Source organism: Cajanus cajan, chromosome 9 (genome assembly GCF_000230855.2).
Source record: "Cajanus cajan strain Asha chromosome 9, NIPB_CcT2T_4, whole genome shotgun sequence".
Lineage (NCBI taxonomy): Eukaryota > Viridiplantae > Streptophyta > Magnoliopsida > Fabales > Fabaceae > Cajanus > Cajanus cajan.
In genome coordinates this window covers 3,003,671-3,024,381 of record NC_138525.1, presented here as the reverse complement: position 1 = coordinate 3,024,381, position 20,711 = coordinate 3,003,671, and the positions used below count along the sequence as shown (strand labels likewise).

Genomic DNA, 20,711 nt, shown 5'->3' with positions numbered 1-20,711 from the left:
AAATTATAACAAATGTAACAAATAACCAACCTACACCAAATGGAGAGACATTGGAAAAAGAAATAAATAATTATTGAGAAAATGTAAAAATGTGTTATCAAAACAAGTAAAAATAGAAACCAATTACTATACCATCTACGAACATGAAATCTCTTTATTCCTTGATTCCATAGGAACGCAATACAAATTAGTGATAAAGAATGAAATTTTTAAGATTATAAAATGAAATTTCATACATTTAATACAGTAATACGTTCAAGTTATATGAAAATTATTTCTTCTAGCCATATAAGCCATAGTTTTAGTCATAGGTAAAAAAAATCATAATAAATGTCAAACATTACGTCTTTTTGATATAGATACGATTCTGGTTGTTACAAACATGATTTCAATGCGGTGAGGAGGTCGTGGATGACAGCAAAAAAGATTTGGTGCAAGATATAGTGTTGGGACAAATGAGCTCAAGAGGAAGAGGTTAATGTCAATGGAGGTGAAGGCAATGAAGGAGAGGAAAGGACAGTGACAAAATTAACGTCATTGTGAAGAATGAGAAACTTATAAACAAAAAAAGGAAGGAGGAGGTAGAGAGAGGCGATAACAATACTGAAGAGTGAGAAACTCAAACATAAAAAGTGAAAGAGAGAGAGGAGGAGGAAGAGTGACATTGTGGAAAGTAAGACTTTTAAATTTTGTAGCTTTTAATTTCTATAAATAAAAATATAATAGAATAAGAAAAAGATTATAAAATGACACAAACTTTTTTTTTTCATGACATAACAATATATAAGATTTATTTTAAAGTGATAACTGGAAATATTAGAATGTAGCTCAAACTTTTATATTATAAATAGATTGACACCCATCAGCAAAAGACTTTCGTGTGCATAAAAGGTTAACTAAATTAGTTTTCAGTTTTATTGTCCAAAAAAGAAAAAAAAAATGAGAGAAAATAGTCTATGAATTGATAGGGTAAAAGGATTTTTACACTGATCCAACCACAAGCTATCATATATTATACTTTAATTGACTTTTGTAATAAAAACCTTAAAATTCATACAATATACGATGATTGATTCAGAGTATATGAACTTGTATACATTGAACATGCATAGAAATTAAACTGAAAAGAAACCCAATCATGCAATTTGTATGCAATAATGTTTTTGAGGCGCCTGCGCAACTATGCCAAAGATGATAACTTTAGTTATAGTGAGATCACAACTAAAATTCATCAGAAAACATGACATGCAAGCAAGTTAAGGCATGACAAAGCATCAAATCACACAGGTAGAAGATTCCTAGGAAGATAACATGTCAGCAACAAAGTTAGAAATTCTGAGTGATGAATAATAATAAGAATGCTTAAAAGGCTGGCTACTACTTTCATACATATTTTGATTAATATATTTTGGTGTCTTTTATAAGTTGTACAAATAATATGTAACCACCCTGTCATCTTTATCACATCGATTATAGTAAGTAATTTTTTAAATATTGTCCTCAATTCCCAGATTTTTATGTGCAAATTTTAATGTGTTTATATATATATATATATATATATATATTAATTTATATCATTACTTAAGGATAAAAAAAATTATCACTAATTATTTACTTATAAGTCAGGTTAGGATTTTTTTCATAGATTATTGGATTTTTTTTTTCCAAAAATTATCTTCAACCCTTCTCCTTTAATAGAGAATCTCTTCTTGAAGAAATCGATGACCTTAAACAACGGTATACTTGTGCTGGAACTCCTTCACACCGCTACTCAAGACTGTTGGATCTTATATTTCGATTTCTGTGAGAAAAATATTTTCATTAGAGGATAAGGGTCGAACATGACTCCTGAAAAAAAAATGAAATCATGATTGACTTATAAGTAAATCTTAAAATAATAGATTTAGGTAACTTACTTTATAAAATTGGTGAAAATTATCCTCCACTTATATAATCTTAGATGTGGGACTTAAATCTTTACTAGTAATAAATAACACAGGGTAAAAAAAAATTTATTATTCTTATGTAATAATATAAATTAAAAATATATATTAGTATTTACACATAAATTCTTTAATGGTATGTTTGGATGAGGAATTTTACAAATTCAAGAAATTTTAAATTCTTGGTATTTGAATTACTTTGATTTCAATTTCTATCATTCTTAAAATATTTTGTTTGGATAAGTCAATTTAAATTTCTCAAATTTTAAATTGTTGGGTTGGATATGATAATTTGATTCCACCATGGTAAAATTGATTTTAAAAATATATTTATATGTTGATTTTTTTAAATTAAATTTTATAAAAATAAATATTAGCTAATTTTTAAATATTTATAATAATTTTTAAAATTAATATTAGATAATATTTAATAATTTTAAAAATATTTTTGAATATTCAATAATTAAAAACTTGAAGAAATAAGAGATAAGATAAAATATATAAGTGAAATAAGAAGAAAAAAAATATGAAGAATTTTAAATTCTTACTTTTTTGGAAGAATTTGAAATTCTACTATTTCAACGAATTTCACAAATGCTTGAATTTCAAATTCTTTATAAATTCTCCATCCAAACAAGGTATTTCACCTCAAAGAATTTGAAATTATTCAAATTAATATTACTCCATTTAAATTTCCCATCCAAACACACTATAAAGTTAAAAGAGTAATATTTAAAAAATTACCATTTATAATTTATGTAGCAGAAGTAGATAGATGAGCACATCGAATTGGTCCAACTCACAGAAAGCACCAAAACATATCACTCAAAACATGCATGAAATTAATAGCCTAAAAGGTTTCCACAATGGGAAATGAATGAAAGAGCAAAGAGAATGAAACTGAAACAATTTTTGGGTGGTAGAGAGAGAGACCTCCATTTGATATTCTGGAGAATGATGGTTACAATGATGGACAATGTTGTGGGCAAGGTCTTGACAATGATGAATCATGAAGTAGAACAGATTGACTTGCTTCTTCTGTTCCTTCTCACTCTCTCAATTCTCACTCCAATCGTCAAATCAAATTGGATCCAATTAACCTCCACTTGTGACTAATCTCCTAATTTCTTTATATTTTAATGTTTAATTTTATGTGTGCATAAGCAAAAATGGGGTGGTGCTTCTAATGAGGACCCCAGTATCTCATTATATAGTAATTTTAAAAGTGTCATTTCTTATCCATATATAATTTTATATATAAAAGAAAATAGGTATCAATTAGCTATGGATCAAAGTTAGTGAATAAAATAAGTTGGTTAGAATATACTAGTCACTCTACCCGTGTTATACATGGATTTATATGTGTGAATAATAATATAATTAAGTTTTAAATATATTTTTAATCATTATTTGAGTTTTAATTTTGGTTCTTGAATTATTTTTCTATTTTTTATTTTCTTTTAAATTTGTAAATATTTGTTAGTTTCTATAAAATAAGTAAATTTCAATTTTAATTCTTAAAAAAAAATTTCTCTATTTTTCTAAAATTTATAAATATCATTTTTAGTCTTTGTAATATAATTTTTATCTTTATAAAATGATTAATTTTGATTTTGATCCTATGAAATATTTTTCTTTTAATTTTTATCCTTCTAAAATATAAAATTATTATTATTGATTCTTAACGATAGTTTTAATATTTATGATGATTACTTAACATTTTAATAGAGAAATAAATAATTAAAAATAACTATATAATAATACAAACTAAAAAAACAAAAATTATTTAAATATATTTTAAATAGTTATATAATAACTACTATTATATTAAAACGAAATCAATTGTTTATAATATATAATTACATGCTTAAAAAATTTGATTAATCATCTTTTTTTTAATTTTTTTATTTGAATGATTTATTTTCTTTAACACTTCAAATATTTACAAAATATTACAGAAACAAATTATTTTTCTCTTTAAATAATATATTTGTGTCTTGATATGTATAAAAAGTTGATAAAATAAGTTTTTATAATAACTCAGTGATTTTTTAAAAATATATTATTTAATTTAATATTCAGATGCAACATGTGTTAGACATAAATTTAATATATTAATAACCTTTTTACAAATGAGTTTATTTCATAATAAATAAAATTAAATAGAACTTTCATACATATACACATTTTAGATTATAAAATGTAAAAACTAATCAAAATATAAAAGAAAATTCAAAATGTCAAAAAGGTAAAAAAAAAAATGTTTTTAGGCATTACAAAATTTGAGTTCAAATTAGATGGGTAAGTATGTTAACAAATATAATGACGTAAATCAATAATATATTTGGTAATGCGAACCAAATTTGATTATAGAGAAGACTATACTACCATAAGTTATACTTATTTTGCTTGTATAAAATATTATGTTTGTTCATTAGGACTGTTGGAAGTATAGTTACAAATTGAAATAATTATTCTTCCAACTCAACTCTTTTCATATCTTCAAGTTTTGATTATAATTTATCCTAAAATGTTAAATAAAATTAGAATGTTGATCTAATACAACACATAATATTATATATATATATATATATATATTAAATATATCATATTTTACAAATTATGAATAGGTCTCTAATAATATGAACTAAATTATAAAATTATAAAAAAGATAAAAGATTCGGTTACAGTTTTTTATTTTATCTTTTTAATTTAGAGATCTAGTTAAAAATTTCTAAAAAATTCATAGATCAAATGATGCATTAAATCTTTAACTTAAAATGACATTTTTTATATTAAACAAATAATAATGTTAACACTGATCTAAAAAAAATAATGTTAACAAATCTCAAAAAAATATTTTATATTTTCATTCAATTTATTTTTATATTATTATTTATTATAGAATGTTATGTAAATAACATTGAGCAAAATGTGTAGTGCAACTTCAAATTAGAAGAAGCAAAATAAGACTAAAAAAAATTAAGAACAAAAATTAAACTTAAAAAAATTAGTAGAACCAAAATTATATTTTACTCTTTTATGAATGTAATACATTAAAAAAAACAATAATAAAATATTGTAATCATATCATTAGACATACATAAATTTAATTTATTTTTAAAATAATATAAGATTATAACATAATTGTATAATTAAAAAAATGGGTCATTTTAACCATAGGCCCTAGGCGGTTGCCTGGACAATCAAAACCTAGGCTTAACTCTATATTTAATTATAAAGAGAGAAAGGGATTCATTAATTGTAAAAGTTTACCTAAATTTATTTTATTTAATTATTTATGTTTTACAACAAATTTTAACAATATAATTATGAAATTAAAACTTTAATTATCCTAAATATAGGAAACTAAAAACATAAATAAATCTACAAAATATAATATATATTTTTCAAAATTCACCATCTTTACCCACAATTAATATATATATATATATATATATATATATATATATATATATTTCAATAATTAAATTAAGATTCAATTAACCTCCTTTTATGATGATTCGACTCCTTATTTTATTGGAGTTGAGTCAAAAGAGGAGATTAATTGAACTTTTATTTGATCTCCTCTTTTGACTCAACTCCAATAAAATAAGGAGTTGAAATGTTGAATCATCATAAAAGAAGGTTAATTAGATCCTAATTTAATCATTGAAGTATATATATATATATATATATATATATATATATATATATATATATATATATATATATATATATATATATATATAGAGAGAGAGAGAGAGAGAGAGAGAGAGAGAGAGAGATCAACTTATTCTAAGAGTAAGTTTACTTAAATTTATTTCACACAATAACTTATGTTTTATATCAAATTTTAGCGATCTAATGGTTGAATTAAAAATTCCTAATACATATATCAAGTTTGTAAATTTAAAAAAAAAAATTAAAAACTATTTGATGTTTTGTTTTATAAATTCAAATCAACATATAAAATATATTTATGATTATTCATCAATTTGAATTAATGAAATGAAATACCAAATAATTTTCAATTTGTTCAAAAATTTGTACACTTTATTTATATATTAATAAATTTTAATTTAACGAATAGATCATTAAAATTTGATGTAAAACATGAGTTATTAAAGAAAGTAAGTATATGTTAACTTTTTTCTGGAGTAAGTAATTTCATCCTCTCTCTATATAAGAGGATATTTCGTTCCATTAATTCAAATCAATGTACAAAATATTTTTATAATTATATATTAATTTAAATTAATGAAACAAAATATCAAATGATTTTTCAAATTTTTAAAAATTTTGTGGACTTGATTTATGTGTTAAATTTTTTTTAATTTAATGGTTAGATTGTTGAAATTAGATGTAAAACATGAATTATTAAGTAAAATAAGTCTACCAAGAGTAAATCCTAAACCTTAAATTTATACTTACTCTCTTCAATAACTCATGTTTTAATTTTAACGATCAAACCATTAAATTAAAAGTTTTTAATACATATATCAAGTTACAAATTTTTTAAAAGCTTGAAAACCATTTGAAATTTCGTATCAGTAATTCAAATTCACGATAATTCTAAAAGTATTTGTATTTTATATGTTAATTTGATTTAATAAAACGAAGTATGAAATAATTTTTAAATCTTGTAAAAATTTAAAAACTTAATTTATGTATTAAAAACTTTTAATTTAATAATTAAATTATTAAAATTTGATGTAGAAAATAAAATATTGAATGAAATGAATTGATCTTTCAATTTATATATATATATATATATATATATATATATATATATATATATATAGGGACGGATCCAGAAATTTTATATAGTGAGGGCAATATTTATTTATATATTTGTAGTATTAAAAATTTTATATATAATTTTTAAAGACATAAATATATATCATAATTATTTTTTACAAGCTTTTTATATCTACAATTACAATTAAAGATGAAAATAAATTAGGTTAGATTAGATTTTATTACAATTTAGTAGGTTTAAATCTAAGTTTATTTAAAAATATATATTCTAAGTAACTTAATTATCTATCATAGACATTTTTTAAATATTTGGGTAGAACTACAATCCTAAACGTCTACTTTATAATAATTTAATACTATTAAAAATATAAAAATAAATATGTTAAATTTTATAAAAAAACCAAGTTTAATTTATTTATGATATAAATATATTTTTAATATCTAATATATTTTTGGATGATAATTTATTTTAAAATATATTTTATAATAACAATTCTAAATGAAAAATAAATCTTCTAAATTTTTTTATTTTGATTTTTTTAATTAATATATACAATTTTACTATTTTAATTTTTTTAATCAACGTATACAATAAATAAAAAACACAAAAGGTAAACATGCATACTGTAAATTTTATTTTATCAAAAATTATTTTTTTTAATATATTACATTATATATGTGAGTATTAATATATATATATATATATATATTATAATTAATTTTTAAAAAAAATTGATTCGTTATTAAGGAGTATTCTTTATCACATAAGAGAATTAATCTCCTTTAAAAGGTTGATAGGCATCAAATAAATAAACATTTTTTTTAATCTATATTTTCTACATATGATAATTTAAATATATATACTTATTTTATTAGAATATAATTTTTATTTTTTAAAATATATTATTTTTTAAAATAAAAAATTATATATGTGTCAAATAGTAGTGGGGGCAGGTGCCCCCACTCTCCATAACGTGGACCCGTCCCTGTATATATATATATATATATATATAAAAGAAGAGTTATAATAACACCGGTGTAACTTTTTACTAAGTATTATACCGCTCAATAACTTTATATTAAATGTGAATTTGGTAAATTCAACTGTTAGATTCAAAGTTCTTTACTCTTAAAACATATATACAAAATTTTATATTAATCCAAGATGATTTGATACTTCATTATTATAAAACAAAATTGATGTAATATATTCATTTCAAAATATATTAAAATATGAATATTTTGATTACCTTCAAGTTATTGTTTAATTTTAACAAAATTTGATATACAAATACAAAATGATATGAACTTTGAATCTAACGGTTGGATTTATAAAATTCACAATTAATATAAAATTATTGAGTGGTATAATATTTAGTAAAAGTTACATCGATGTTATTATAATTTATATATATATATATATATATATATATATATATAGAGGAGGGTTCAAACGACACCGGTGTAACTTTTACTAAGTGTTACACCGCTCAATAACTTTATATTATGAGGGAATTTATTATATATATATATATATATATATATATATATAATGACCGGTGTCGTTTGAACCCTCCTCATATATATATATATATATATATATATATATATATATATATAGGGAGAGAGTGAATTTATTATGAGAGATGAGAGAGTTAAAATATAACCCTTAGATTAATTTTCTCTCATTTGATTAAACCCCAAATTTTTTCTTACTTGATTAATTTAAGGATTATATTTTAACCCTCTCATCTCTCATAATAAATTTTCTCTCATTTGATATGCTCCCTGTATATATATATATATATATATATATATGAGAGGAGGTTAATCGGATACTATTTGATTTGATGATTGGAGTGAGAGTTGAGTGAGTAAACGAAATTGAGGATGACAGTTGAGAAGGAACAGAAGAAGCAAGTCAATCTGTTCTACTCCATCGATTGTCAAGACCTTGCCCACAACATCGCTCATCACTGTAACCACATCATTCTCCATAATATCAAATGGAGGTCTCTTTCTCTCTACCACCCAAAATCTTTCATTTTCATTCTCTTTGCTCTTTCATCCATTTCCCGTTGTGGGAAACATTTTAAGCATGCTTATTATTATTCATGACTTAGAATTTCTAGCTTTGTAGCTGACATGACATGTTATGTTCCTAGGAATCTGCTAACTGTTTATTTTGATGCTTTGTCATGCCTTAACTTGCTTGCATGTCATGTTTTCTGATGAATTTTAGTTGTGATCTCACAATAACTATAGCTATCATCTTTGGCATAGTGGCGCTGGCGCATCAAAATCATTATTGCATACAAATTGCATGATGGGGTTTCTTTTCAGTTTAATTTCAATGCATGTTCAATGTAAACAAATTTATGTACTCTGAATCAATCAGAAATCCTATACTGTATGAACTTTAAGGTTTTTATTACAAAAGTCAATTACATTATAATACACGATGGTTTGTGATTGGATCGGTGTAAAAATCCTTTTACCCTATCAATTCATAGACTATTCTCTCTTATTTTTTTCTTCTTTTTTGGACAATAAAACTGAAAAACTGATTTGGTTAGCTTTTTATGCACATGCAGGTCTTTTCCTGACGGGTTTCCAAATATATATATAAACAACGCAGAAGAGCTCCGAGGTCAGCATGTTGCTTTTTTGGCCTCTTTCAGCTCCCCAGCACACGTGTGTGAGCAACTTTCTGTCATATATGCACTCCCTCGTCTCTTTGTTGCTTCCTTCACATTGGTGTTGCCTTTCTTTCCAACTGGTTCCTTTGAAAGAATGGAAGAGGAAGGAGATGTAGCCACTGCCTTCACCCTTGCAAGGATGCTATCTAATATTCCAATTTCAAGAGGTGGACCAACTAGTTTAGTCATATATGACATTCATGCCTTGCAGGTTTGTGTGCTTCAATTTAAACATAAATACATAAGAATTACTTTTGAGTTGCATTGTGGTGCTTTAGTTAAGGTTCTTCTGGATTATTAGTACAAGTATTTTTGCAGGGTCTTTTGATGATGTGTTTATGTATTTTTTTTGCACTTTGCGTAATGAGAGAAGTATAGACAGACTCTTGAAATAATGAGTGAAGGAAGCATCCCATCAAAAAAATATGTCCTAGATGTAAACAGATGTGAAATTAAAGCTTGAGTAGCCCAATATGTGTTTAGTTGTATAAAATTATTTTAACTCTCGATAATTCATGTTTGTCATGTACCCTGCATTGGGTTTTAACCAACTCTCCTACCATCTGTTTTTCTGCCAGATCAGGGATGACTTGGAAATCATTTATTTTCTTAACATTTAACCAGCTTTTATATGGCATCAGCATTTTGTTTTCTCTAGTTAGTTCCTTTTTATTAGGGTCTAGCTAGAACTTAAAAAAGATGATGGCTTATATAAAATGTTTTAAGCAGTTTCTTCAGCAGATAAAGAGAAAGATTTGGAAAAGGAACCCAAAATGAGGTGTCATGAAGAGTCTATGCAGAAAACATGTACCAGATTTTAAGCATGGATGGAAATTCCTCCCCGTGAAAATCTTTTTGAAAGTAAACTATCATTATCATGTGTATACTAGAAGATATAAACATCTGTACTCCCTTTACCGGTTACTTACTATCTATACATACTTTCAGAGATGGTGAACTAAAATAATAATTCACTCAAACTTTTAACAATAAGTAAGTACTGGAGGCAATATACATAATACAGGTAAAACATCATGAATAACTACATAACCAACTTATTATAGCTTCCCCTCCCCCCTTTTAATAGAACATGGCTTCTGGCTAGAAACTGTTTAATTTAACATTGCATGATCACTCTGTCTTCTTTCTTTGGTTTCTTATGTACTTGATATCATATATGTAATCTACAACTTTGTCCACTCATTTTTTTACAATAAATATTATGCAGGAGAGGTTTTATTTTGGAGATGAGGTTTTGCCCTTGTTTGAGACTGGCATTCCTCTCTTAAAACATCGCTTGAGTCAACTTCCTGACACTGAAAATGTAAGTTTTCTGCATTCCTTTATATCCTTCAGTCACATTGCCTTTGTCTGTAGATCCAATCTTGAGATGTTGCATTCCATCCTGAATTTTGGCAGTAATGTTGGTATCCTAGTATATACCTTTTAACATCCTGAATTCCTGGTTGTTCTTTTCAGATAGCTATAGCTTTTCCAGATGATGGTGCTTGGAAGCGATTCCACAAGCAGTTTGATAATTTTCCTGTGGTTGGTTCTCTATATCTTTGTTTAACTTTTAATTCATTTTTATAGAGTATCTAATTTTATGAAATGGTAGGTGGTATGTACAAAGGTTCGTGAAGGTGATAAGAGAATTGTTCAGCTCAAGGAAGGCAATGCCACCGGTCGTCATGTAGTCATTGTTGATGATTTGGTCCAATCTGGAGGCACCCTGATTGAGTGTCAGGTAAATGGTATACATCAATGTTTATTTTGTCAAAGGAAATTTGCTTATGCATGTTCTCATTCTATATACACTATGTGGAAAATGCCTTTTATGATATATTAGAGAGAGCATGTTTGGTCAAGGCAACATAGAATATGTGTGAGAATTATAGATACTATATTTATCAATGCATTAGTCTAATATTTGTGTTATTTTCCTATTGGTTTCCCGTAGAAAGTTTTAGTGGCTCATGGTGCAGCAAAGGTGAGTGCCTATGTCACCCATGGAGCATTCCCTAATCAATCGTGGGAACGGTTCATTCATAAAGATGGTTAGTCCTGGCACAATGTAACATACTCCTATATTCATTTATTTGAATGTGTTACCATTTGATTCAACATGCAGATGGCTTGAAAAAGGCATTTACCAACTTCTGGATCACAGATTCTTGCCCACTTACTGTGAAAGCTATAGAAAATAAGGCTCCTTTTGAAATATTGAGTCTAGCAGGATCTATTGCCAATGCTCTACAAATTTGAAGGCAAACATTACTCTAGGGGAAAATCATGGAACTAAATCAACCGCAATGTTTAGCACTTCTAATATTACAGAGGAAAATTCTGCTATTAAAATATTTCCCATGCATAGTCTCTGTCAAGTCGTTGACATCCACTCATTTCTGCTATATTGCTATATGAGCTTAGCTCAGTGGAATCTGGAGAGGAATGTATGTTGAACAAATTTGTGTGTTTTTGTTAGTCCTTTAAGATCCGTTGCACACATTTCAATAAACTAAACGTGAAAGGGAAAAAATGATGGATTTATCTTGAATGTGATTTTAAACGATATTCAAACACACTGGATGTTGACTATAATATGTGACCTTCATTCTGAGCAAATCATCCACTTGTCAAAGATACTATTCAAGAGACATCAAAATTTGATTCCAATTTTGGAATGCATAACATAGACCATGTGAATTTGAGAATTTATGCTAGACTTTTAACCTTAATCATATTCTCTTCATTCTTGATTATAATGAAGAAAATTCTGATATTTTCGGGATGATGAAATGAAGAGAAATGACACTACATGTTATCCGAGTATAGACATTCTTAACAATAGCGTGAAATAAATACAACAGCAATGATCTGTTAAGTGTTAACATCTGTACAGCCATTCAACATTATTTTGGCTACATGACATCATTGAAAACACATAGGATAGTTGTTCCTTGTATCCCTTCTATACAACCTTTTTTGTCATACATACCCCCAATAATATTATTATTATTAACATTAACCATATCTGCAATGGCCAAAACAAAAGGTTGGCAAAAAAACAACAAATCCCAGTCGGAGTCATCCTGCACAATCTGGAAAGCATGCTGCTGTAGAGACTCACAATCCAGCAGTACACTCCACCTTATTCTTTTCCGCTGGTTAAATGACAATGGCTTCTCTACACTACACATCAACAAACTGCATCCTTTAGTCTTCTGGCACTGATAACCAGGCTTTTCCCTCACCTTTATACAACAATAGTTTTTTTTTTCTTCTTTTACTTGATAAATCAGCTTTGTACACCTTAAGATTAGCCATGCACTATGCAGCAGTTAGTACTCCTAGAATCCATTTATTATGGCTAGGGAACAAATAGTTAATCTTTTTCTTCCAAATTGCCCTTGGGGCTCTCCAACAAATCACCTGAGTAAGAACCATCTGGTTGACGAATGCATATATTCAAATTGCTTGAGAGGAAATGTTCCTGGATGGTATGCAGAGAGAAATAATCAGACATGCCCTTCAAAAGAAATATCAAACAAGTGAAATAATTGATCAACGAATGTAAATTTCAAATGAATAAAATAAGTTTAGTCTGGCAAGCGGCAATGAGGCAAATTTCGTATTGCAAACGTATAGTTAAACAAACAGTTAAATTTCAAAGTTGACGATCCTCAAAGCCATCTTTAAACTATTCAATTTGCTTATCATTTGAGTTCTACGTGGGAATAGACTTTGCGGAGGTCTGACAATCATGTGAATAAGAACATTTAGCTGGTGAAATGAACAATGTGAAATTCAGATGCAGCTTCAAGTATTTCACATTCAGGTATGTCAATCATGTAAACGAGTACATATTTTGATTTGAGGCTTTGAGCGTTAATGTAGGTATTTACCTCCAATTTATTACTTTAACATATATACCTAACTTGTATAGATTCTGATAATGTGAATGACAGACAGGTGGATGCACATTCTCTAAAACAACCAACAAACATGTGGACTTGATTTTTTTCTCCTCAATATCCTTACTTGTCTACCATGAAATATCTCATAAACAAGTGGAGTCTTCAACTCTTCCTTACTCCCTTATTTGTTTGGGTAGAAATAGAATAGAAAGAAATAGAAATGAGAGATCGGATGAAAATACTAAATTTCCACTGTTTGTTTGAGATGAGAAACAAAAAGGAACAAAGTTATTTTTGTAGGATCCACCAGAAAACACTCCCCCTCCAAATTCGAATTAAATGGGATAGAAAAAATCTCTCTCCTTTTTATTTTTTTGGTTTAAAACTTTTATAATAGGAAAATAATAAGTAATAAATAATTTTATATTAAGAAAAAATATTATATTAAAAAAAGTAAAAATTACACTTTTTAATTGTTATAAAAATACTTTTATATAATTTATATATTTCCACTTTCTTTTCTACTCATCCAAACAAACAAGAGAAATCCCTCAGTTCCTTTCTTCTTATTTCTATTCATTCAAATAACATATCTTTTTCTCTCTATCTCCAAACAGCGCCAGTCAACCCTTCTGTCAAGTCCATGCGGTTCATGGTCTGCCCCAACTTTGTATTATTCAGAAACATCCCGATAACAAAATGACCGAGTTTTGTCTATTAGATTGTTGAAAAGACTTTTATCAAGCTAATTGCACATTTGACAATTCTAGGTTGATTTAAGTTTACATTTTTTCAAAAGTGGAGTCTTTGTACCCATCTTTGACCTAATCCAACGTAGGCGTCATGATAACCATTGTATGAACAAGTTGAAAATGAAAATCATATCCGATATCAAATGCCTTTTCATTTTCAAGATTTGCAAGACCTCTAAAATTGGGAACTATACATTCAGCAAGCACTCTTATAATTAATCGAACCAGCTGATAGTCAAAACATACCTGGTCGTCAATCCCTTGACCCTCAGAATGAAAGAGAATTGGTCGGCACCACTTATCCTCATTCATGAGGCTTGAATTCTGAAAATGTGTCACTAACGCACCCTTTCCCTGGATCCGTGCAAATGCTAGGGAAGCAACTTTCTCACTATTAAATTTCTCCCACCTTTTCCCATTAAATGCCTACACAAATTTCCATGATAAGAAACTTGTTAACACGGAGGTGTACAAACTTCTTCAAACCAGCACTCTTTTAATTACCAGCAAATTACTGGAAATGACTAAAAAGAAATACCCTCTACTTCTACTCCAATTTTACACAGATTAAAAAAGTTAATTACATGCATTTAATTTTCACTTTTTCACATAAAGTATACACTACATTTCCTAAAATATCTTTAACCGCATCTATTGTAAATAGTGCTCCAATTTATTGTCTTAAGAGTGTTTTTGGATTAATAACATCAAATAAATTTCGCTTCATTGAAATTTACTTATATTTTAGTCCAAAAAAATTAAACATTTTTTACTCATAAAGGTCCAGAGGGAGTACCTATTAATTAAAAAAAACAAATAAATAAATAAAAAACAGATGAAGACATTTGTCCTCGAGATACAACTTCACATCATGGAAATTGGAAATGCTTACAACACAAAGCAAGTACAGGAAATTGAGTATAATAGCAAAAAAATACAACCGCAGATAGGCAGAAGTATAGAATTTAAACCTTATAGAAGGGGATGATGTGTGAAGGAGACACCATATTGATGAAAGCATACCCAACGTTACACTTGTTCTGCAATCAAAAACGAACTTCATGAAATAAGTCATCCTAGAGAACAAAAGTGATTCCCTTCAGCAAAGATGTGCATACCTTAAAGTCAATTGGCAAGTAGAGAAAGTCGTAACTACCCTGGTGATTCTCATCAATTGCAGCAAGCAGCATCTTTGAAGTGTACCTTAATCACAACACAAAACCATTATGAAATTCATCACTTACCATTTCTACCCTACTCAAATTATGGGTACAGTGATCACTTCACTAGAATAATTGCTTAGCTCTTACTTGTTAGGAATGTTTTTAATCATTAAGGTAGTCCTTGTGTCTTCCCCACTCATAATTTTGTCCAAATCAAGCTGATACTGCTTCTTACTATCAATTTGGTTCCCACTATTGTCAGGTCGCCTACTTCGACCACGTTCAGCTAATCCGTCAGTATTAGTAGCTCCTGGTCCAGAATACAAACCATTACCAAGGAACAGGGAACCTTGCCTGGGTAGTGACATCATTCCAAAATTGGGTGAACTCATTTCAGAAGTATTTCCTGAAAGCCCAACACTGATACCTAGAGATGCATGACCACCCATGTTCATCAAAATATTCCCATTACTGTGATTCATATTCCCATATGCAGCCGGGCTCTTGAGAGAAGTTTCAGGTGACTCTGGGAAGTAGCTAAAATGTCTATCAAGAGGAAGGCCAGGTGGAGCAGATCCCACATGATGAAGTGGATGAGAACCAAGAAAAGAACTGTGCCGACTAGTATATGGGAAAACCTGCCTTTGTCCAGTAGAAGTAAATGGAACCCCCACAGAAGATGAAGACCAGGCAGATGTGTTTGAATGCTCTGAGTAAGGAGTTGGACTTCCCCAAAGAAATTGAGGACCAGACAATGTTCCAATACTTGAAGAACTTGAATTTGATTCACCAAAAGTAGATATAGGCCTAGGAAATGCATTTACTTTTTGCTCAGGAAATGATGTAGAATGCTGAAAAGCAGCTCCTTGTGATGATCCTGAGCTTGCAAATATCTGCTTTGCATTATTAGCCCTTCCTAGGTCCTTGCCAATTGGAGCAATCTTTGGAGAACTTGATAATTGTGGAGAAAGAATTGCAGCCAATCCAGGCAAAAGGTTGGTATTCATTGGGCTCCCAAAATTCAAACCAGGGGATTTGCTAAAAGAACCTAATGCATTATGTTCAACTGGACTACCAAATTGTGCCCAGTTACCTGAGCAGAATTACCAACTAGTTTAGCTTGTAACTGGAGATAGCTTTTCTAATGGATACAACTAGAAATGTGAATGACAAAGAAAACTGAACTCAGAGATAAGACATTTTACCAGGAGGAGAATTGCCAACAGGTGAACCCACTTGTTGTCTAAAAGTTCGAGCTTCATCTTGCTCCAATTCTTGACTCAGTTGTTGCATCAAGCTAAAAGGAGAAAAAGTATGGCCAGTTTTTTACAGGTACAATTATGCAGAGATTACATTATCATTCATGTAAGGATATATAATATATTATATAATATTAGCCGAACTCAAACCATATCAAAGAAAAGCTAATTAAAAAATGAGACAAACAAAAACCAAATAAATGTACAAGAGTTGAAGCTTTAAATTTACATGATTGAGAAGAAAAATATAGCCAGTCAAGAATTAAATGTATTGTACATATAATTGCAAAGAAGGAGGAAGCAAGGGCATAAATGTGTTGTACATATAATTGCAAAGAAATTGGAAGCAAGGGCATGTAGCAGCTTAGTTGGAGTTTTTTAGAAAGCTGGAAAAAAAGGTATGGAAATATGGGTTACTAGAGCGGTGACATTACTTCCTTCTGTCTATTGACTTTGGGATAGATCTGACGATTCTGAACTATTTTTACAGTTCCTGATTCCTGAATAACTTTCTTAACGAGTACATGGCAAAAATATACCTTGAGAGTATAAACCTCGTAACATTAATCATGCTCATGAACTCCATATTAATTCAAAATTTAAGTGTTTCACCACCTCACTTTAGAATAACTTACCATATACTCATAGTTTTTTAACATGCAAGAACAAATCAACTGCTAAATAAAATACAGATTTTCGTCTCATTTAAAATTGGGTAAACAAGCCAAGAAAATGAAAGTAAAAGGATTCTATTTTCTAAGCTATCACTTGCAGGAGTTGTTGAAATCAAAGTTCGAATCTCAATCATTAAACCATAGTTTCAAAGTTTCAAGCACTGACACGGTTATTCTTGTATGCAAATGCTTACTAAGACCCCAGGTCAAAGTTAAACAATTATGTTTATCGATAGGCAGACTTCTCATAACATAACTATCAACAATAAGTCCAACTTACTTTCGACGTGCTCCACCAGGGCGGCTGGGTTCAAGTTTGATGCGCTTCCCAGCGATGTCACTTTGATTTAATGCTTTTAGGGCAGCCTCTGCTGCTCTAACATCATAAAATTCAATAAATTTATGGTGTCTCTTATGTGGTGTTTCCCTGATCTGCAAGTAAGACCAAAACTACTCCAGGTACTGATCTAGAGACTAATTAAGATAAAAGAAAATACATTGAGATGAACAGTTAAAAGTTAAAACATGTAAATAATTAAAGTTTTACCTCTTTGACCTCTCCATAAGCCCCAAATATTAAACGAAGGTCATCATTTGATACCGAGGGATCCAAATTGAACACTACAAGTGTTCCTTGGTTAATATCCTTTTCTGAGGGGTTGTCCTGAAACCAGCAGAAGAAAAGATGAATTACACAGAGCAAACATATTGGATAATTAACCAAACCTTAGTTACAGATATATATATATATATATATATATATATAGCAAACCTTAGGAATTGAAAAATGAATATCAAGTTTTCTTCGTCTCAAGGGCTTGTTTTGTAAAGCACGCATTGCAGTGCGAGCAGATCGAATGTCATAGTACGATATCATCACAAAACCCCTGTGCTTGCATGCAGTGTACAGTGTTCTGATATCCCCATATTGCTATTAGAAGTTTTGGGGGAGGAGGGGGGGGAGCAAAAGAAACAAGGAACCAACATTAACAATAATGAAATAACGGGAGAAAAACAAGGAGCTCTCCAAGTTATACACAAACCAAATATAAATTTCCTAATTAAAAATAAGAAACTTTTTAAGCTCCAATTAGAACTTCCTCATCAACCCTCCTAGATAGTAGAGACATGCTCAGAAAATCATTAAACTATAAAATGGTAAATCAAAGCTCTTCTTATAAACTTTAATTTGACATCTCATAAGTATATAACTATAAATAAATTAATAAATTATTTTAGAACTCATCATTCCACTTTAAGTATATAACAATATCAGGTTAGGTACAAACTAGCAAATAAACCAAGAACGTAACTTTGTTGTAGCATTGGCTTAGTTCTTTATACATGAAATCAATTCAAAGATACGACTAAATAAGTAGCCAAAAAACAATAGCATGATCACCAAAAACATAAATATTGACTTGAAAGATAACCATATTTTTATTGAAGTAGTTGGCTAAAGCAAAATACCTCAAATAGTGATCTTAATTCAGAGTCCTCAACATTACTGTTGATGTTCCGCACAAATAGTGTCCTTGATGGATGCTCTCCATAAGGATGTTCCCCAGCCACTGTTCCCATGCCATTTGGAATTGCATAGTGACCAATACCATTCGAATGAACTTCATCAGATAAGCTTACCTTTGCTATACCAACACTAAGGCTCTCTTGAGGTTCAAAATCCATTTCAAACCCCCCTCCACTGCCAAAAAGATCATTTTCATCCAGATCCTCCAATTGGCTGGGCAACCCACTCAGATCAAAATCATCAGTTATACCGGCCAATAGCTCATCATCATCAGGAAGCATGTTTCCAACTGCACCAATTTCAATATGTCCAAGTGGATCCTGTCCCCCAACCCCTTTGAGAACTTTGCCTAATACTGGCCAGTCATCATCAACAGATTGACCGTAATGCTCTGAATTAGTAATTTTTACTGCATATGGAGAATGAACAGGAAACAATAAAGGTTCAACAATCATTTTGAGTGGTTTCAAATTTCAGTCTCAGATATCATGACAGTATCTAAAACTTACACTTTTCATGTGGAAAAACAGGAAGTGAACTACAAAACAAGCTAGCATCACTTGAAGCATGAAATGAATCAGTCCCACCTGGTATTCCCCATGCACTGCTTCCCATTTCTTTGGCAGATTTAAGCGAGAAAAACTCAGATCTACCTATAAAAACAGCTTAAATGTTTATTTTCATCTTATTAAATAATTTTATGTCCATGCAAGAATGTATTTATCAGTTATCATGCACAAAGAGGAAGCACCTGCTACACCATGAGTTGGCATAGAATCCCCAGAATGTTTGTCCATCCAAACACTTTCTAATTACTTAGTGAAACGAAAAACAACAAGGAGTAAGACTTCTAATATCAATTACACGAATACGTTATAAAACTATAGGGATGCAAAATATTGCAAACTATAACAAATTAAAAAATTGTCACTGCTACAATCAATTAAGGAAGATGCATCGCAATTCAGCCAGGAAACAACTACAAACAAGCAATCATTTGTACACATCATCAAGCAAAATGTTAAATTAAAACCTCTATAGCCCTAAAAAGGTGTTGATCACCCTTTGTTTTATAATTTGTCAGCCTAGGCATTTTACAACTATGTGAGACTACGTAGTCAACTTAAAGGCCAACCAAAATGACCCAACAAATTTAGTCAACTAGAAGGGGGAAAATATTATAGTTACTGTAAGATTATCCATAGCAACCACCAACCACAAGCTCCCAGACCTAATAATAGAGTACCTTAACTAAAGCTCAAATTTTTTGCTCGAACAGTGAGGACCCACATGCTAGATAAACCGATCATGCGTAGCAAAACTAAAACTTGAAAAGAAAAACTTAAATTTGAATCAGCTCGAATGATTGGTAAGAAGAAAATAGAGTGAGAGTGGAAATAAAAATAATAAAATAAAAAGAGGGAGAGGTAGAAAAGGAGCACCTTAAGAATTCATGGAAAAGAGTAAGCATGCGGTGATCAGTGAAATTGGAATGATAAAGAGAAGTTTCTCTTGCAATCACCTCGGTGCTGCAGAGCAACGATTTTCCGGAAAATCAGAGAAAAGAAAAGAAAATGGTGGAAAATGATTGGAGGGAACAAGTACAAGCAGAAGAAAATAATTGAGATACTTCTACTATGTATTTTTTTTTTAAATGAAATAAATAAATAAAAACATTATTATTATTTTTTCTCTATGCATGCTCTCAATTGGTGGCATATTAGATATTTATTTGGCGTCCGTTGACACACGTTTGATGTTCCAAAAACCAAGAAAATCAAAGAATAAAAAAAACAAAAACTCACGCGGAATAGGAATAGCATCTCTTCCATTTTATTATTAGTAGTTTTTCTTTTTTACTTATTCATACTTTATTAGGACTTTAATTAATTTATTGCGGTGCATTTTCTTTGTAATTTTTTATGAAATTAAATGAATTAACTTAATAAAATTAATTTAAATATTTTCAGAAAATAATTATAAAAATTAATAAATTTATTATATTTGATAACTTA

General features: G+C 29.1%; 2 protein-coding genes across 8 annotated transcripts; one reads left to right on the top strand and one right to left on the bottom strand.

The window, feature by feature from the left end:
- Positions 1-8,526: 8,526 nt before the first annotated feature.
- LOC109790781 (ribose-phosphate pyrophosphokinase 4) lies at positions 8,527-11,870 on the top strand. 2 transcript variants are annotated; one of them, XM_020350023.3, is made up of 7 exons: positions 8,527-8,716; positions 9,299-9,614; positions 10,632-10,727; positions 10,883-10,951; positions 11,022-11,150; positions 11,364-11,393; positions 11,535-11,870. In XM_020350023.3, exons 1-7 carry the CDS (start codon positions 8,595-8,597, stop codon positions 11,541-11,543), a joined length of 771 nt encoding a protein of 256 aa, XP_020205612.1. In that variant the 5' UTR covers positions 8,527-8,594; the 3' UTR covers positions 11,544-11,870. The 2 variants fall into 2 exon arrangements, with proteins under 2 accessions (XP_020205612.1, XP_020205605.1); XM_020350016.2 differs by having other exon boundaries at positions 8,529-8,716; positions 11,364-11,460.
- Positions 11,871-12,224: 354 nt separating this feature from the next.
- On the bottom strand, positions 12,225-20,313 carry LOC109790762 (protein MEI2-like 2). Of its 6 annotated transcripts, XM_083064068.1 has the most exons (14): positions 20,139-20,301; positions 19,943-20,023; positions 19,448-19,511; positions 19,206-19,349; positions 18,639-19,105; positions 17,941-18,099; positions 17,716-17,832; positions 17,449-17,600; positions 16,441-16,532; positions 15,383-16,328; positions 15,191-15,275; positions 15,044-15,112; positions 14,319-14,498; positions 12,225-12,896 (listed from the first exon to the last, which is right to left on the bottom strand). In XM_083064068.1, the coding sequence occupies exons 3-14, from the start codon at positions 19,491-19,493 to the stop codon at positions 12,789-12,791; spliced, it is 2,565 nt and encodes an 854-aa protein (XP_082920194.1). In that variant the 5' UTR covers positions 19,494-19,511; positions 19,943-20,023; positions 20,139-20,301; the 3' UTR covers positions 12,225-12,788. The 6 variants fall into 6 exon arrangements, with proteins under 6 accessions (XP_082920194.1, XP_082920193.1, XP_020205572.1 ...); XM_083064067.1 differs by lacking the exon at positions 19,943-20,023 and having other exon boundaries at positions 19,206-19,345; positions 19,448-19,504; positions 20,139-20,313; XM_020349983.3 differs by lacking the exon at positions 19,943-20,023.
- Positions 20,314-20,711: the final 398 nt, after the last annotated feature.